Raw genomic sequence first — 19418 nt, forward strand, 5'->3', positions numbered from 1 at the left:
GAAAGAAAAAGGGAAAAATAAAAACAACATAAAAAAGAGGAAAAAAGAAAAAAGAAAAATAAAAGAAAGAAAAGGGAAAAAGGGAAAAAAAGCCAAAAATATTATTTGCTAGAGATACTGTGACTAAACAAACTTTACCCTATGCATTTTTTTCTGTCAAACTGACTGTTTATTATTCTCATTTACAATTCATAGGTAAGCTTTTTTTTGTGTGATAAAAGTTCATCTGTATGTTTTCATTTATTTAGAATTTGACCTACTCATAAAAACTCTTGAAAAACAATAAGCACTAAAAGAAGGGACAAAAAAGGCCTCTCAGACCCAGTGGTGCACATGTTCATACAAGTCCATGTTCTGTTAACGTTGGAAGTTGGGTAAGTCTGAGCAAAGCAATATAGTTATCTGGACATTAAAAAATATGATGTTCTGAAAAGGAGAAATACACTGGGTTCCATCTAGTACCAAAGGGCTTCACAGCTGTTTAATTCAACTGCCCTTCATTCAAGGGCAGTTAATGACAAAACAAGGGGAAATGGGTTTAAGCTGAAAGAGGGGAGGTTTAGATTAGATATTAGGAAGAAGTTCTTCACTGTGAGGGTGGTGAGACAGTGTCCCAGGTTGGCCAGAGAAGCTGTGGCTGCTCCTCCCTGGAAGTGTTCTCGGCCAGGCTGGATGAGGCTTTGAGCAACCTGGTCTAGTGGAAGGTGTCCCTGCTGCTGGCAGGGGGGTTGGGACTGGATGAGCTTTAAGGTCCATCCCAACCCAAACCATTTTATGATTCTATGATCAAACCCCACAGGAAAATTAAACTAAATAACAGGCTGTATTAAAACAGAGGCTCTAAAAGAACGATACCAGGAGCTGAAGGGAATATTTGCCGTACCTGGTGGGACCTTTCTTCATGTGGTCGCCGATGAAAGTTGCGTTGGTCATACTCATCAGGGTGTTGGCCAGGGAGATAACGGAGAGGAGATGCTGCGTGGTGACGGCATGTGACACGCCGTACGTCCCCTTTCCCAGTCCTTCTGTGATGGACATTTTCCTCCCCAACTCCACGCCGTCACACGAGGGTTTGCCTACGGGCTGGTTATAGCCAGGCAGCATCAGAGACATGTGGCCTCCTCTCGAAAGGAGCCCGAAGGACACCGAGCAGTGTGGCTTAAGCATCCCAAGGCGATCAAGGCAAAGCTCATCCAGAACAGAATTCAGGCCCCAGGCATGAAGGCAGGACATAAAAAGCTTTGCTGTATCCATGGTTAGATTATATTCTAATAAAGTCAATGGTTTGGATTTGCTAGAGCGATATTCTGGGTCACCGTCTTCTCTTCTCTGTCTCATCAACTCTTCATCCTCATCTTCATCATCCAGAAGATGCTCTTTGATATTCTCTTTAATGGTTTCTTTGACCTGCTGGAAGAGGACGGCTGCTCGTTTACCAGTCAGAAAGGAGCCTCCTTTGTCAGAGCCCCCAGAAGCTTTCTGTAAGTTCTCTGGAGAGATGAGGGCAGTGTTGGGTCGGGAGGCCTCCTCCGTCAGGAGCTGGATAATCAGGGCTTCGACGTCGAAGAACAGCACGTGTATATCTGGATCTGTTAAGTTAGTCTTTATAGCTTGAACCATCAGGGAGTTATGGGAATATTTAGGTAAATTCCCCTGGGAAAAAGAAAAAAAAAGAAAAGAAAAAGAAAAAACGTTGAAATTTTAATTTTTTTTTACTTTCTTAACGCTTTTCACAAAGTTAATTTGCAAATTAAGGAAGCTGGGGATGATTAAAGTTTGAAAACTCTCATGGGTAGAAAACACGTTATGACAAACTGTCCTGGTTTTTAGCTGAGACAGAACTGGGTTTCCTGTTAGCAGCTAGAACAGCACTGTGATTTGGTGAGGATGAAAACATCAGTGATGAATTTTACTGCACTTTCCACAGTGTCAGAAATTTCAGACTTGTGATCAAATGTTACACCCCTAAAATACAGAAATTTCACTTACAGAAGTTTATCAGCTACACAGAGCTCTCTAAATAAGAGAGAAATTCACATGTCTTTCTCATGAGTTCTAAAAGATAATAGTTATATTCCAAGGAACAATAAAGTTTCAGTATCTTGTTAAGAAACTTAAAACACATTAAATTTTTCCTATTTGGATACTGAGCTATAACATCAATTTACGCCATTGGAAAACAAGCTACTAATAAATTTGTCCAGATATGCAACTAGCATGTCACTTGTTGTTCACTCCACTACTTAAGTCCATCTTCTTCCTCCTTCCCTTCCTCCCAAGGAGAGAAAAAAAAAAGTGAATTAAAATGCTATGGGATAAAAGCTGAAAAAAGTCAGAAAAGGAGATGGGACAAAAGAACATTTACAGAAGTTTTTAAGTATTGTATTATATAAACCCCACAAAATTATGGTCAAGTACTTAATTTCCTCAAAGAAGTGAAAAAGAGACTTTTTTAACAGAAATAAACCCTGTTCAAATATGAGTAAAATATTATTCTCCTCTTGTAGAATTAACCCAAAAGTTCATAACATATCACCAGTAAGAGCAACACAGTCAAGGTCCCTATGTCTTTTCGCATCTATCACTCAACAGCCTTAACATTAATAAACTCCCAGTTTGGCAGTCTCCAAAGTTTCCATTCTCTGTGGACTTTTTCAAAATGTAAAGATTTTACAGCAGGACAGTTAATTCAGAAATCAGCAAGGCTTGCAGTTTTTATCTATACAGTGTACATATATTTACAAATAGATATGCATATATATATATGCATACACTATAAATATGCAGACTATACAAACAACTAACATATACTCTATGTGTCATGCAAAAATGTTGTGTGTTCTGTATCTATACACTGATTAATAAGAAGTTTTTACTCTATTCCATATACATCTGGATATATTGCTTCCCTTGCTCAAATATGCACACCTCACGAAGCCTGAAAGACCCTGGGTGAAAGGACTGCCAACCTGCCGAGCTGTAAAATCACATTATTTCTACCTACACCCATTATCTTGCATTTTTCAACCCTTTTTATTCTACTTCAGAACACTAACAAATGTATTCATTGCTATGAATCACAGAAACAAAAGGTATAGTCTGCTGAACATCATCTAAGTGGAAAATTGAACGTGTATACACACCATTTATTTTCTCTCTCAAGGATTTTTTTCAAGGCAATAAGCATTTCTAGTCCTGCAGCTACTTGGGTGCTTTAAGTTTTGTCCAGATTTCACAGCATAAGTTTGAAAAGTGAAATAATTTATATATTATATATTTAGAGGAAAAACTGGTTTACATTTTTACAGGCAAAAAAAGTATTTGAAGGAAAAACTGGTTTATATTTTTATAGGCAAAAATCTTCAGAGGAAAAATTGGTTTACAGCTTTACATCAGCTTTGTATTTGGAAACAGATCTGACCATCACGAGCAGCTGATGATCCAGCCTCAGCTTTTTTGGTGATTCATTTCCAAGTGCTACTCTGGAGCAACTCAGGAATAATCCCTCCCCTTGACTGTTCCACAGCAAGAGGCACAGGGGGAAAAAAAAAATAGAGTAAGAAACTGTTCCTTTAACCCCCTCTACACATATTACACATAAAGTGTATTTATCTAAAACAATCCTCTATGTGAGTTTTATTTGATATTGTAATCTTCATTTTTTTCACTAATACTTTATTTAATTTGCAGACTTAATTTAAGGCTGCTAATATTTTGCTTACTTCGAATGAATACCCACGTGTATTCTAATAAATGGTGCAGAAATGGAGGAGAGCAGGTACAATTATTGGTTTGCTTGCTGCACTCACTAGTCCTTCCTCACTTCCAGAGGATGATTTTCCCCAAATACACATAAATATTTTACATTATTCCAGGGCACTCACTTTGTAACAAACAAACAAACCAGATACCAAAAGCACACACATACACAGAGCAATATTTAAAATATATAGTATAGAGTATACATATTATATATAAATATAGATTTTTTAAAAAATATATATAAATATATTCAAAATATACTCTCCAACAAGGAAATGCAGACCTGGCAAAATCTTCAACACCATCTGCTAATCCACTAGAATAATAATAAAAAAAATAAATTATTTCTGTCCTTGCTCAAATTAAAATTAATTTCACTTATATAACAAAGTTAAAGCACTACCAGAAGGAAAATTCACATTTAGTCACAGGGATTTATGAAAGAAAAATTAAACAGAGATCATCCTCCTCACTCCTTGTTCTTATGTTTCTCGGAGGAGCTGCAGCATGGGCTAGCTCACCGTGCCAGATAAATAGCCAGGGCTAATGCAGCCAGTGCCAGGGCAAATAGCCAAGTTCTGTTCCTGTGGTCAGCTCCGAGAACGAACAAACTCTGCGAATTAAATCAGTCTGCCGTGTGAAGCACATAATGGATAACTGAAACCAGACTAGAAATAATTAAATGAGTGTTAATAATAGCTGCAAATTATGTCACAGAATGTTGGGGATTGGAAGGGACCTCAAAAGATCATCCAGTCCAATCCATGTCCTACAATGCACCGATTTATTCAAATATCCCTCATTCATTTAAACAAAAAAAATAAAACCTACCGATGTTATCAGAATGTAACTTTTAATGAAATGGTCTCTGGCGAGGTCATAGTGGTAAAATTAAAGGCAATAATTTTTTGTGGCTGCTCCTCCCTGGAAGTGTTCTCGGCCAGGTTGGATGAGGCTTTGAGCAACCTGGTCTAGTGGAAGGTGTCCCTGCTGCTGGCAGGGGGGTTGGGACTGGATGAGCTTTGAGGTCCCTTCCAACCCAAACCATGATTCTATAACAAACCCACAATATTTTAACTATTAATCACCACTGCCCTCTAGTACAGAACGCTTTTTGCTGTGCTATGTGCCACATCTTTGTGGGTGGTGATACCTGCACTAGATGTGAGGAACCTGCACATGAAACACGTGTGTTTGCACAGCGCGGACACGCGCGACATCCACCCTTACATGGGTGACTGGTCACGGAGGCGGCAGGGACAGCAGCACGTGACATGGATGTATTCACGTGACACTCAACAGACATTTGTGGAAACACGATGGTGTCGTGCTAAGGGAATGCCCTCTGGAAGTGACAGTTCTTTTCCAAACAGAAAGGAACAGAAGGTGGCAAAATAAATCAGGAAGCGCTGAGAGCTAAGCCAGCGGCGCTGGAGCAGAGCTCTGCTGCTCTCTGCTGCTCACAGACTGCCTCACCCGATGGGAAACACCAACTCCTCTTCTTCCAACGCAGTAACAGCTGGACTGACTAACGAGATTTAAACAGGGAAGGGATGGCATCCAGAGGGACCTGGACAGGCTGGAGAGGTGGGACTGTGCAAACCTCATGGAGTTCAACAAGGCCAAGGGCAGGGTCCTGCACATGGGTCAGGGCAACCCCAAGCACAAATCCAGGCTGGGTGGAGAATGGCTGGAGAGCAGCCCTGAGGAGAAGGACTTGGGGTGCTGGGGGAGGAGAAGCCCAACATGAGCCAGCAAAGAAAAATCATCCTCTGACTCCAGAGACTGACGTGCAGACTCATCACCCAGCTATTGCTTTAATGCTTGAACAACTCTTATCTGCTTACCACAGTTCTTCATATGAGCATTTACTTATTGCTTAAATTGGTAAGTAGCCTGTTGTTATACTCAGTAACATCCATATAAATTGTAAAGTTTTGTGTCTAAATGAACACACATAATGAATGAACACACATAATAAATGAACACAGATAAACATGCTGTGGCTCATGTGCTCTCTCTATACACAGACATAGAGCACTCAAGAACAGATAACGAATGCTTTTAATAAGTTACCACAGACACTTCCATTTGAATTCATCACTTAAATCATAAAACACAATTTAAAAAGTCATGAAGCATTGAACTAGTTAGGAATCAGCTAAGCCCATTAATATCTTCCAGCATTAAACACTTAAAATCTTTCTCAAACCGTAATTAATTCTCAGGATTTAAGTTACTTGGCTCCATTTATATCTATTTGTACATACATTTCAGCAATACTTTTTTCTGAACTGTCACACAGCAACAATTACCAAAATAAAATAAAATCAAGCTCCAGCTCCACCTTTAGCAAGATCTACAGGAAGGCATAAAGCATGTGCAATATTGAGGGAAGAGGGGGAAAAACAGATCAATGCTGATTCCATTCCTCAAAGTTAGCACAGAACGAAAAGGGTGAGACTTGTTTCTGATGGATATGGATCACAGGCTGGTTCCTCGTCCACCCATCAATACTACAAATTAACACAATAGATACAACTGAGCAAATATTCCAGATTCTATGAAATGCTGTTGAATCCAGATTTGAAATAAACCCAACCTGAAAAAAAACCCAACAGAGCACACTGAAGTGGGAGGCAGCATCGTGAACAGTGACATAAATTGAGGAACAGTGTCCGAAGAGATATGGAAGGGACTGTGTTGGGTGATATTAAAATACATTACTAGCTATTTAGAAAGAGAAGAATTAATTTGGGGCACAGCCTCTGTTCTTAGTGTACCTAGAGAAAAAGAGAGTGAAAGCAGAACAGAGTTACAGACAGTGCAGAGGAACTTTAACAGCGTTAGACTCCAGCAAGGAAAACCACAAAGAGAAAAACCAGAAGTGGAATGTGATTTTAAAATGTAACTTTAGACAACACCATCTGCATTGGAAACTGCACAATGATGCTGAACAAGGCTGATACTTTTTGCTGAAGGAAAGTGAACTCCTAGGACTGACCCTAAAAGCTACTTTAGGTCTTTCTATTAAAATTTCAGCCAACTTTGGGTAAGAACCTCTCAGTTACAACAATGAAAACTTCCCCTGTTTTATTCAATGACTTACGACAATAAATATTTCAGGTACTGCATTAGAACCAGGCAAAGCACAGGACACCTCACCTTGTCAGACGCCTCGGAAGCGAGGAGGTTAGTGGCAAGAGTCTGGAGTTTCTGATGTGCCACGTTTTTCAGAGCAGCCAGGCTGCGCCTGGTCATGGCCTGCTTCAGGTTGACAGCAGGATGGCTCAGGGAGTCCACAGCCGCCGGGACCGCCTCGTCACAGGCATTCAGGATCTCCACAGCGGTTATTCCCATCACACACCTGTCCAGTGCACCTGAAAAGGTTTTTAAAAGCATGAGTTTAAGTAGAAACAATTCAGAAGGTCCAAAATATCACAAGTACAACGATGGGCAAAAATAATTTACACCACAGGATGCAATGCACAACTTTCTGTGTAACACCTATTTTTGGAACTGATATTCCTAAAGGGATGGAATTTTCCTAAGTTTCCATGAAGCTGAAGTGTGTAAGGAGAAACCTCATTAAAAAAAATCAAGACAAGTTTATAACACCCACAATGTGATCATGCACTGACCAGAGAGCGATGACTGCAGCTGCTTAATATTTTTAGCAGAAGGCTGTTTTCAATCATTTTGAATTCTCTCTCCCACTCAACTAACCTGTATGGGTTAAATTTTCTACAATAGATCTCAGGTTCTTCGTTGCTTCCTAGAGCTTCAGTGAAAAACAATTCTCATCTATAGTTTTCACAATAAGCTGAAAACAATATTCAGGCTTTATTGCAGGTTTGTGGTTTTTTCCTTAAATGAGTTAAGGAGTTAATTACACACTGATTAAATTTTGATGCATTTTTTCCTCACTTTCTTCCTTTCAATTATTAAAACATTTTCTACAACAAAGCTGGTTTTATTTTATGCCTTGTTACCCATTCTGTTCAGGTTCATTTTTAGTTTCTTCTAAACTAAGCATTTGCCCCTTAAAAAAAAACAACAAAACACCAAACAAAAAACCCCCCCAAAACCAAACCAAAATTTAAAAAAAACCAACCAAACAATAAAATAAACAACACAAAAAACCCAGAAAAACACTTTCTCCACTCTGCAGATGAGGAAACTATCGTAGATTCGAGGTGCTGCACTTCTACACCAAGCTTTGCAGAAAATTGCTGAAAAAGGATGGTCACTAATAAACTAAGAGGACACTACACGTGCAGCCAACATTTTAACCAGTTTCTCTAAAGGTAACTAGGAAAACATTTACAGGGATGATAGCCACAGCAAGCTCTTCTTCCCCAAAACTCAATGAATTATTCCAAATATGTATTTTTTCCAAAAGCTCAGATAATCTACACATCTTGGGAATATGTAGAGGGATAAATTTGCCCATTAAAAATGGGCAAAAAGTTTTAACTCTTCTTTCAGATGCAGCTTGTGCAGAACTAAAACCAAATCACAGAATCATCGTGGTTGGAAAAGACCTTTAAGATCACCGAGTCCAACCATTAAAAAAAAAAAAAAAATTAAAAATTAAATAATGGTTTAATTAACATCTTTCAACTCATCCTTACCAGTATCCATCTGCCAGACATACACGGACCCATCTGAACACCCCACCACCAGGTAGTCATCGGAAGGTCTCCATTTAATCACTTGAATAGGGAAAAGGTGACGGGATGCCAGCATGATGCATTTTTTCTCCCGTAGACTCAGAAGACCTACTGAGTGATCACTGGCAACAGAGCAAATACAGTGCTGGACTCTTGCCTAATAAACAGGAAAAAAAAATAAATAAAATAAGAAAAAAAGTTTTAAACGTAATGCAAAGAGTTGGCATTTAATAATCTCTTCTTCCCTGGACCAAGCACGGTGATCAACAACCTATTTTATAAACAAAAACCAGGCACATACGTCTATGGCTAAGCTCACTAAGGTCACTAAAAGTAGTATTTAACTTGCAGAAATTCTCTTGAATCCAGCCTTTTGCATATCATAAAGAGTAAAGAGGTATTAGAACCTCTTCTGCTGAGCAAAAAAAGAAAAAAACTAGTCTTCGAGTAAATCAATGTCATTTTGTTAATTAAATTGTACCTACTCATCCAAGTAACTAAAGACAGAATTGCCTTTAAAACCTTTGGGCTAATTGGTGGGGAAAGCTTCCTTATCACATTTAACACCTTCAGGGGAAAAACTGCTCCCACGTTGTGGAAATCCTCCCCCACTGTTCATGTGGTACATAATAAAACACCAAGCATTTCCTATCACAGCCAGTTTGGTTTCAACAGCCAGCTTTTCCACTGTTTTTAATCCTTTATGTAGCTAAAATATGATGTGAACAAACCCAAGATTAACAGAATGATTAAATTGTTTTTAAGTGTCTGCAAGAGTTACATATTGGGCCAGTGCTGCAGTGTTTCATGTTCCACTCACATTCTCAAGAAGGATTTGAGGAGCTGTACCATTTACAGAAAGTGTGAGACAGGTTATCAGATGTATCATATAAAACTTACACTACAGTTTTCTGGGGGAACTAGAAGCTGTGTAATTTCTCCACCATGTACACAGAAGATATGTTTCATCTCTCCAGAAAATATATCCCATATGACGACTGAGAAATCCACACCACCTGAGATCAAATACCTTTGATCATAACGAGAAGAAGCTTGATGAGGATAGAGTAAACATGTAATTTTGTTTCGATGGCCTCGGAGAGTCCGGTGAGGTGGCCAACCTGAGAAATTGGGTGAAAGAGGGAAAAGAAAAGGAACACAAAAAAAAAAAAAAAGAGAGAGAAAAATGTAATTCAATAGAACAGTTAACAATCCCAAAGAGTGCTCCTGATTAAAAAACAAAACAACAACAAATAGGCGATGGAGGACTCCATGCTGGAGCAGAAAGCTGAGCCCAAGGGCAGTTGTGACTTTGAGGGCTCACGATGAGCAAGGAGACCCTTAGAGCAGGGGGAGGAAGTGTGCTGGATCAGAGACCCATCTGCAGCCCATGGACGTCTCCATGCCAGGCACAGTTCCTGGCTCTAAAGAGGTCCATGACTCCATGGGCAGCCCATGTTGGAACACATTGTTCCCAGACTCTTTCAGCCCACAGGAGGGATCTCATGGTGGAAAGAGCAGCAGATGAACTGACTGAACCCCCATTCCCTGTCCCCTGTGCCCTGGGGGAGAAGGGAGAGAAATGGGGAGCAAAGTGCTGGGAGCCCAGGAAGAAGGGAGTGGTGGGGGAAGGTGCTGTCAGATGTGGTTGGTGTGTCTCACTGTCCTACTCTGGTTGATTGATTGGGAACTCATTACATGGATTTTCCTTCCCCAAGTGGAGTCTGTTTTGCCTGTGACCATAACTGGTGAGTGAGCACTCCCTGTCCTCATCCCAACCCACGGCCCCTTTCTTGTGATGCTCTTCCCATCTCACTGAGTTGGGAGGAGTGAGTGCAGGACTGCACGGTCTGAGCTGTGGGTGAAACCACCACAATGATTTCTAACTGTAAAATGATTTAATGCTCACTTTCTGAAACTATTCCTTATTCCCATGTGTCTCGTGACAGGCACACACTTTTCAAAAGCTTATTTCCATACCTCTCCTAAGCATGTGCTCTCCCTGCAGCAGCTGCACTATAGCGGTTTGTGTCGCTGGCACGATAACAATGCTCCCATCCTCCCGGCCACAAACCAGCCGCCCGTGTGCTGGGATGTACACACTGGCTGTAACTTTCAGTGGTTCATTGATGTTTGGTATCAAGCTTAGTTGGTCTATAATCCCAGCAGGGCGAGGAGTAAGTTTATCAAAAGCTTGCTGGAGGGATACTGAAGTTGTTGTTTGCAGTCCTGATTGAAAAGAAAAGAAAAAAATAAAAAGAGGAAGGGGTGAGGTGGGAGGAGGATTTTAAAAACAAAACAACACTAAAACCCCACAAAACCCAGAAATTAGTCCTGCTTTTCTGAGAAGACATCAGAGCTCAAATCATGTTACAACACTGTGAGCAAAGTAAAAGGTACGTACTGAAGATTAATTTACTGACTATGTGAGTGAAGCTACAGCACCCCATGGAAACAATATATGTACAAGAACTGTAACGGTACACGAGTTAAACCACAAGAGCAGGTTACACAGGCAGACAGCAGTGACCACAGCTAGGATTTGGAAAAAAAGCAGTTCAAACTTAATACCTGAAAAATATTCAGAGTAAATCAAGATTTTGATCTGAAAAAATTAAGTTACTATAACTCTTATAAGAAACTAACAATTAAAAAAACAACTTCATGGGTGCCTAGAAAAAGCAGCAGTGCTTTATCCAGCAACAAAACATGTAACAAAAAATAGAGATTAACAGAGTTGGCAACAAGACTGTTAATTATATTGGTATAAAAGGTATATATACCCTTTGCACTAGCTTGTTGTTCAAGAGTATCAGGCACACTCCAAATACACAGTCTCCCTGAAGAGTCTCCTTGGATTAACAGCTTGTAGGAAGACTCCCTATGTCCATAGAAGAATCGAGTAACTGGAGGACATATTAGTAGCTGTTAAAAAATAAAAAAAAATAAAAATTAACAACTTCAGAACACATTCAAACCATGTACTAACCTCAAAATTTACTTTCCACACATAACCCACTGTATCTTTTAAAAGGAGGACAAAGCCTAGCTAATTTATGCTTTATCTTTCTTACAGGACAAAGAATAAATACAGCAATATGAATCAGAAGAAATTGTGGTTAGTTACAAAACAAATCATAGATTTAAGGGAGAGGAAAAAATATTTGTACCTATATTTGTTTTTGATACAAATATATTCATATTTAATTTTTTTTTTTGTGTGTGTGTGTATTCTAAAACTGTTAACATTCTAACTGCAACGGTGAGCTGAAGATACCCTGTTCACTAAAGAACATGGTCCACAACAGAAGCAAGAAAGTTTTAATGGTGATTGACAACCAAGAGAAAATAAATCAAATATCTAAATGTTTCAATGTCCAAATTTGGCAACAGATTACATGGTTAAAATAATAATAATAATAATAATAATAAAAAAGGGTTCCTACAACAGCCTTGTAATTACAGCACTTGTAAATCAGTTACTTATTACCTAGTAGTATAGATATGACTACTAGATATACCACAGTCTGAGATATATTATTTTATAGCAGATACAGTTCACAGCACAAAAAAAATTAAAATAAAATGAAGCATAGCTCAGAAAACTCTGACCTAGAAAATTTTCTTTACTTTGCAAGGATTTAAGCTTTCAAATACAAAGTTGTGATTCTAAAAGCTCTGGCTCATTGATTGCCTAATCATCATGCGCATCACACCTTGACTTCTAATTCTCCAGACACTGAAGAGTGATAAACTGTTGATACAGAGAAACTGAAGATTCACTTGACCAGAGTAACCTCTGTATTTATTTGAAAACCACCAAGAACCAAACCAAACAGCAGGGAAATTGCATCTGTTATCCTACTGTCTGCTTTCTCTAGGAAAAGAAGAAATCCTAAAGCTCTACTCCGAAAAAGTACTGGACATGATATAGGCGTGTTCCAACTCTCTAAAAGAGAAATGCAGCCCATAAAAGAAACCCCGGAGACATTTATTTTACCTGTTTATCTGCTCTGTCCAGCACACTGTACAATAAAGGTGGAATTAAATTTTCTACTGCCTTCCCCACATCTCTGCGAAATGAATCACTAGCTGGCAGACAGCTGGTTCAGAACAAAGAGAAAGGAATAAAGTTTCTTATGTTACTAGAGAGCAGTTACTACATCACTAGCTAACTAAAAAATACCAAGCACAACCAACCCCAAAGCCCTTAAACACGACATCTTTCAATTGCTAATACAGTGTATAGCAGCAGATGATTACTCTAATTTCAGTGCACAGGGTATGCTTAGTTAATTAAAACTGCTACAAATGTGTCCAGCTCAGTTCCATCAGGAGGAAAAAAGCAGGAAGGAAGCCTGGCCTTAGGTCTGCTTTGGGCTTCGACACATTTGGCCTCAGACTCGGGACCAAAACACACCAAACCCAAGGATTCCTCCAGCAGATCACCAGCTAGATCTGCTCACACCCCCATGCTCTCATCATATAAGAGAAAGGAGTTCTCACTTGATTTATTTGAGAATATTCAAGGACCTCCCCAAGATAAAACTGTATCTGTACCCACAACAAAAAGATGTTTCCATGCCACAAAGATGTTAGAAGAGAAGTTTTTATTTTACTTTTGTCATTCTGTATTTAACCTCTTTGATAGCTAATTTTAAATTAATTCTATACTTGCATATTTTTGTGCACAAACTCAGCTGATTGTGCCTTCCCTTAATAGGCTGAAAAAATCCCCTGTTACAATCCTACAATCATCATTTACATTCTACTCCATATAACAAAATCTTATTTCTTCCTTATTTGGACCTGCTTAAGGAACTACTTAAATTATATTTTATTTTCATTGATGCCCTCACACAGCTCCGTTAGGAAGTGACAAAGAGTTAGCGTAGCACCAGAAAACAGTGAAGCAATTTTGGTTGAGGTGGTCTAAATCACTGAGCCTTGCTTCAACGTGATCCACTTAGGGGATGCACACTTTAAAATCTGCTCATGGAACAGCAGTTTCTGCAACATCCCTATGATTTTGTGACAAAAGAAAAGCCAGAGATACTCAATATTTCTTCAAAGTCGCTCACTTTTTCAATCTCAAAAAATAAATAAAAGGAGTATTTTATCATTGACTACCTGGCTGGTAATTTATATATGAAACTTTGTCCATCTTCTGTCCAGACAATCACTTTATCAGCTGACACAAAGTTCCCACCAGTCCAGGTCTGATCGTTTTCACTCGGGACTGAACATAAGAGGGAATAATCTCCAGCATCAAAAACCTGAGAAGAAATAGAAAGTCTGCCATCGTTAACCAATTACAGATTAAAATGCCCAGACAGCAGTTAATTTCAGTTTCAATATAGCCACGTAATAAGGACTCAGAGCATTGTGATCTACTAAATGTCTTAGTGGTAATTTAACTAAATCAGCTTTTACAGTAAAGAGCAGTCAGTTGTTGAGCCAGCTTGCCTTACCCTCCAGTATTTGGAACACACGACCAACAGCGACCGCTGGGTAAATGCACAGAAAGAAATGCTTTGACAGTTCTGACAATAAATAGGTTTTGATTCCTCTTCAAATACTGGGGTGGTATCCTAAAAAACAACCAAACAGAACCAACATTCAATTAACTGCATTTTATTTCAAATTATAAAGCTGAAACTGATTACAGACATATTACCTTGTGTAAGAACATCTTCAAAAAAGGCGTTTCTTGATGGTTTGATATTAGTTCAAGTCATAAGCTTGCCAATGTTTCTTTGCATTTTAACTGAAATCAACACTTCTGTTTTATTTTGATACTCCTATCGTAAGCTGTTGCTTACCTGCATGCGACTGACTTCAGAGGTGATTATCCAGACTTTGAGGATGCCAGTCACCGAGACAGCTACGACAGTATCCTCTGGGGAAAAACCAAACGTTAAACTGGTAAGTACTGGGACATCTGCATTTTGTTGCATGTTTGTGTGCATCTGAGTACAAAAATATACTGAGAGTATCTCAAAGTTAAATGTTTATCAAAACATTCCTGAAGTGTTTGCTTCAAAAAATCAAAGGTTTATTTGCAAAGAGATATTCCAGAAGCACATCTGAAGACGCACAGCCACAGATTTCCAGGGTTTTGTGTTTACAGGCTCATTCCCATCTCTCTTAATTAATACTAAGGCTCAAATGATGAGAGCCTCAGCATTTAGAGTGCTTGCACCCCTTCTTCCAGCCTTGTGCCAGCTTCCAGGCTCTCACTGTCAGAGATCTTTTTGTCAATTCTCAAAAAGAAAACAAGTTATCACGCTAGTGGAATGTGGTTTTATTAAAAAAACCTAAAATAATTTAAAAAAAATCACTCTTCCTGCAGGAAGGCTCCTTGTCCTTCAGGTTTCAGCACATGCACACACTGAAGATGAACAGGAATGAAGCTATTTACTAGGTGAGCGTGGATCCTGGTGAGCACACGCACACAGACTGATTTGGTTAGATTTTAGGTTCTGTTCATGAGCAAGCAGTTAAACTTTAGCCAGAGCTAAAACTCCCATGGTGAAACAGCAGCAGAGACACTACTGAGAAGGTATTAAAGTCTTTTCAGAGACTAGAAACAGGTACAGATACTTTGCTTTTTGGGAAGGTTAGTGCTTGCTAGGTGTTGCCCGTGATCACAAGAAGTAACATTCTAGTTCCTCCTCAACTTGAAAAAACTGCAAATAGTGTTTCTGTTACAGTGAGGCAAAGCCACAATAAAAGCAAGAAAAACCATTACCTTGTGTCCTGTCGGATCGAATGATAGTCATGGAGCTGATCCAGTCAGGAGAGATCTTTGATAATAAAGAATAAAGAACTTCAAGGCTGGTAGCATCCACAACAAGAATTTCTGGGTAATGTCCATGGCATAAGAGTCTCCCCTCACGCTGAGTCCCAACTGTAAACTGATAGAACTAAATGGATAGTAACAAAATACAGAAGTTATACTCCATGTGAGACACTGACTCTTTCATCTTTAATCAAAACAGTCATTTCATCAACACATTCTAATGCCTATTATGTTTAAAAATTGCCACTAGAATAGGACCTTGGAAATAAAGTACTCACCTGTATGCCAGTATGTGTACAGGCCAGTTTAGTAAACTCTATGCACCTCCCATCGTTCACATCCCACAGACACATCTCCCTAAAATATAAAAGGCAGATTAAAACTACACGGGAAAATATCTGAATCTTACAAGGGTTTAAAAATCAATTACACTGCGAGAAACTTCACCACGTGAACCATTTTTTAGTGACTAGATGAACTGTATTTACCTAAAGGAAACCCCAAATCAACTTGGATAAAGGAAACCCCAAATCAACTTGGATTTCCAGTCCTCCTATCTGAATCTACACCTCTCCTTCCTTACTATTATAAATAGTACCAGCAGATGCTCTTCTGACTTGGCTTAAGAGCAAAGATTACAGCTACTGCTATGAATTTATTCCAATTTGCAGCCATTTCTTCTACTTACAGTATCAAAAAAAAACCCTTTTAAATTTTTATATTAAAATGTAATCAGAACAGAATCTGTCAGCTGCTTTCTCGCCTCTTTTTTTACTCTTTACATCACATATATAATTTCACAATGAAAACATATTTGGGTTCTAAACTAAAAGGAAAAGATTACTCAGTACTGAAATCAGGACGAGGTGGACATTTGTTTTTACACATTTTACTTTCAATCAGAGGGCTGGAGCTCCTCTCTGCTGAGGAAAGGGTGAGGGAGCTGGGCTTGTTGAGCTTGGAGAAGAGAAGGCTCCAAGGAGACCTCATTGTGGCCTCCCAGTACCTGAAGGGAGCTTAGAAACAGGAGGGAGAGGGACTTTAGCTGTGGGCAGAGAGTGACAGGACAAGGGGAAATGGTTTTAAACTGAGAGAGGGGAGATTTAGGTCAGATATTAGGAGGGAATTTTTCAGTGTGAGGGTGGTGAGCCAGTGTTGGCCAGAGAAGCTGTGGCTGCTCCTCCCTGGCAGTGTTCTTGGCCAGGTTGGATGAGGCTTTGAGCAACCTGGTCTAGTGGAAGGTGTCCCTGCTGCTGGCAGGGGGGTTGGAACTGGATGATCTTGAAGGTCCCTTCCCACCCAACCCATCCTATGAGTCTATAACTCCATGATTAGATCAAGTACAAAATACTTTGTACGTAAACAACCTGATCTCTCCTCCACCCTCAGTTCCCTTTATTTGATAAATCCCCAGGAGACTCACCCGCTCTCTGAGGCGCTCACGATGTACTGCTTGTCACTGGAAGCAGAGGCCTTTGATAAACAAGTAACTGAGGCTGTGTGACCAAACAACAGAGCTCTGGGGTTAATCTGGAATCAGAGAAATAAAAACATGAAGTGAAAACAACCCAGGCACTATCAATTGACCAGAATATACATATTCCATACTTCCATTTTATGTATTAGATAAATATTATGTGTTAATGTACACACACACACATTTAGCACAGCAGAGGATATATGATCTTGAAAGAGTTTGCACAGAATGCTGCTACAGTACATAAAAAAGGTTTCTACCTAATACTGTCATGGAAATATGTGAAAAAATGCATTTTGCAAACTCAGTAATTTGGAATTATAGGCTGACTTTGGTCCCACTTGAATGAAAAATCGTGTTCTACTGCAACAATAGTTTCCTGCCAATCAAGTATAGTTCACAACTCTATATATTCATAAATGAGTTTCTATAAAGCCCACGTGTAGATTAAAGAGAAAACAGAAAACTGGCCTTTATTTGCCTTTTCTAGAAAGAAGGAGTCACTTTCTCATGTTCTTTCTTTGTAAATATACCAGACAAACATAATTTATGGGGGTAACTCACAGACACTGAGAGTTTTAGGTATTTGGTACAAACTTTCCCTGAAGCATGCTGCTTTTTTAAAAACAAGAAAGGATTGTTTTGTAATTCCATTCCAAGAGTTTAAAACTTTTTGTACCAAAACAAACTACGAGATCATATTCAAAATAGATACTTGCAGATTTCAACTCCAGGGCAGCCATGGATGGGCATAAAACAATTAATCCTCAACCTCTGTATCTGCTACTACCCCTTTTTTCTCTTTTTGTTTTCATGGGGGGAAAAAAAATAAATGGTTGAATAAAATAATAACCTGAAAAAGTTCTCTCAGGACAGTTCTCTGATCACTGCACTGTGTTTTCACAAAACAATACTGAGTTAAATTTAAAAGGAACAACTAGTTTAGAGCAGCTCCAGAAAAGAGGAAGTAATTACTTAAAATAAAATTACTGCAGGAGCAGCAACAAAGTTCAAGAGCAAAAGCTTCTCTTTCTAATCTGAAATCTAATTCTAATCTTTCTCATCTGAAATATTCACTGTGGGGAGGAAAAAAGGACAAATGAGCAGGACACAGAAAGAACTGAAGACCAGCACGGATATTGTAATATCCATGAAGAATAAAAATCACCCTGACAATGACGATACACGCTTCAAACAGAAAGGAAATTAAGATTATCCAGACTTTCCTTTTACCTCTAAATCTAAGGAGAGGTCCCAGAGACATATTTGTCCATCGTGGCATCCCGTGACGATCATGGAGGCGTCGTCCATGAGCAGCAGGGTGGATATGCAGTGGGTGGGGGCTCTGCGGCCCCACAGCACGATGGGCAGGACCAGGCTGTTCCCCGCCATCTCGCTTGCACGCCTGGCAATGGAACACAGAGAATCAACGTCAGGTCTCAGCACAGGCTTATCCTCACAAAAACTTCTAATGTCAGTCTCAAGGCTTCATCAGCAGTTTATACAGAAGAAATATAGTTGCTATACAGGCCATTCTTCAAATAAAACAGCATGCAATCATTGCTCATCAGGGAACGGGGTTTTTTATATATGGATTAAACATATTTTATATATTTAATATAAATTCTGTAAAAGTCGCTTGAAAAATACACTAAACTGTGGTAGTATTATACCTTCACAATTCTCATTTCTTACACATCTTGCAAAAGACACTTTCCAAAGTGGCGTTTCCCTCCATGTAGATACTTTCAGCAAAGAGCATTTCCCTGTGCACACAGGTACTTTAACCAAAATCTCTACTTTTACAACAATCCTGAAGTAACAAATGCTTGGGTTTTCTGCAGATTTTTGAAGTAATGAATGCTCGTTCTTTTTGCTGATTTTTGAAGTAACAAAGTCCCAGGGCTGCAGCAGCTCTGATGTACCTGATGGCAGAGTTCCTCCCCATTTGCAAATGCAACAAACATTTAATCAAAAATTAGGTTTTTCCACATGACTACGGACCTTTAAAAAATCCTGTTCTAACAGAACACGGACACAGCTTTTGCAAATGGATATTTATATTGGAATATGTTGTATGCTGCATTAAATTAAATTAAATTAGAGGTAGAAGGAGCCCCTGCTTTGGGGCCATTCAGGATCCATGGTGTCACCCTTTATTTAATACATGTTGCATTTTTATTTATTCTGCACAAAACCCGACAGCCTCACGTCATCCAGTCATTGGATGCTGAGGATTTCGTGACAAGTGACCCCCACCTTCTCCCCTCCCCAGTTTCCACCAGACCCTGCGCCCAGCTCACCCATCTCAGCCAACTGAAACCCAAGATGAGGAAAGAAAAAGCCCTGAAAGGAAAACTCAGCGGCACTGCAGTCACACTGCAGCAAACCTGCTGACTCAGCACATCTGACAGGCTTCCTGAAGTTCCACTGTGGCCCTAAAATGTCTTTTCCCCTTCCCTGTCTTTTCCCATCTCTCCTCTCCCCTTCCCTCCTGTCTTTTCCTGTCTCTTCAGAATCATAACTTCAGATGAAAGAAAACATCACAGAAACTCAAGTTGTAGTAATAAAAACCAGTTAGGAGGATTAGCACGAGATTTAAACCCCCAAACAAACCACTGGTTTAGTTTGCAACATTCTGAGCTCGCCAACCACTTAAACGTTTGTGCAACGTATGATCCTTGGTCTGTTCAACCAAGGCCCA

The 19418-nt window shown here is 39.4% G+C and overlaps 1 protein-coding gene across 1 annotated transcript in view; it reads right to left on the bottom strand.

The window, feature by feature from the left end:
* The window catches only part of WDR7 (WD repeat domain 7), a gene marked incomplete at its 3' end in the record, with an annotated part of 18250 nt that extends 144 nt beyond the window's left edge, over positions 1–18106 (bottom strand). The window contains exons 1-14 of the mRNA XM_010172548.1: positions 17948–18106; positions 16661–16767; positions 15516–15594; positions 15187–15361; positions 14258–14334; positions 13907–14026; positions 13566–13711; positions 12436–12538; positions 11219–11360; positions 10416–10664; positions 9336–9556; positions 8397–8592; positions 6928–7142; positions 884–1653 (exon numbers count right to left, since the gene is read on the bottom strand). Coding sequence (XP_010170850.1) covers positions 884–1653; positions 6928–7142; positions 8397–8592; positions 9336–9556; positions 10416–10664; positions 11219–11360; positions 12436–12538; positions 13566–13711; positions 13907–14026; positions 14258–14334; positions 15187–15361; positions 15516–15594; positions 16661–16767; positions 17948–18106 — 2759 coding nt within the window. The remainder of the gene's footprint in view (positions 1–883; positions 1654–6927; positions 7143–8396; positions 8593–9335; positions 9557–10415; positions 10665–11218; positions 11361–12435; positions 12539–13565; positions 13712–13906; positions 14027–14257; positions 14335–15186; positions 15362–15515; positions 15595–16660; positions 16768–17947) is intronic.
* Between the last annotated feature and the right edge of the window lie 1312 nt (positions 18107–19418).

This window comes from Antrostomus carolinensis, unplaced genomic scaffold, assembly GCF_000700745.2.
Source record: "Antrostomus carolinensis isolate BGI_N321 unplaced genomic scaffold, ASM70074v2 scaffold4947, whole genome shotgun sequence".
In the NCBI taxonomy this organism is placed as follows: domain Eukaryota; kingdom Metazoa; phylum Chordata; class Aves; order Caprimulgiformes; family Caprimulgidae; genus Antrostomus; species Antrostomus carolinensis.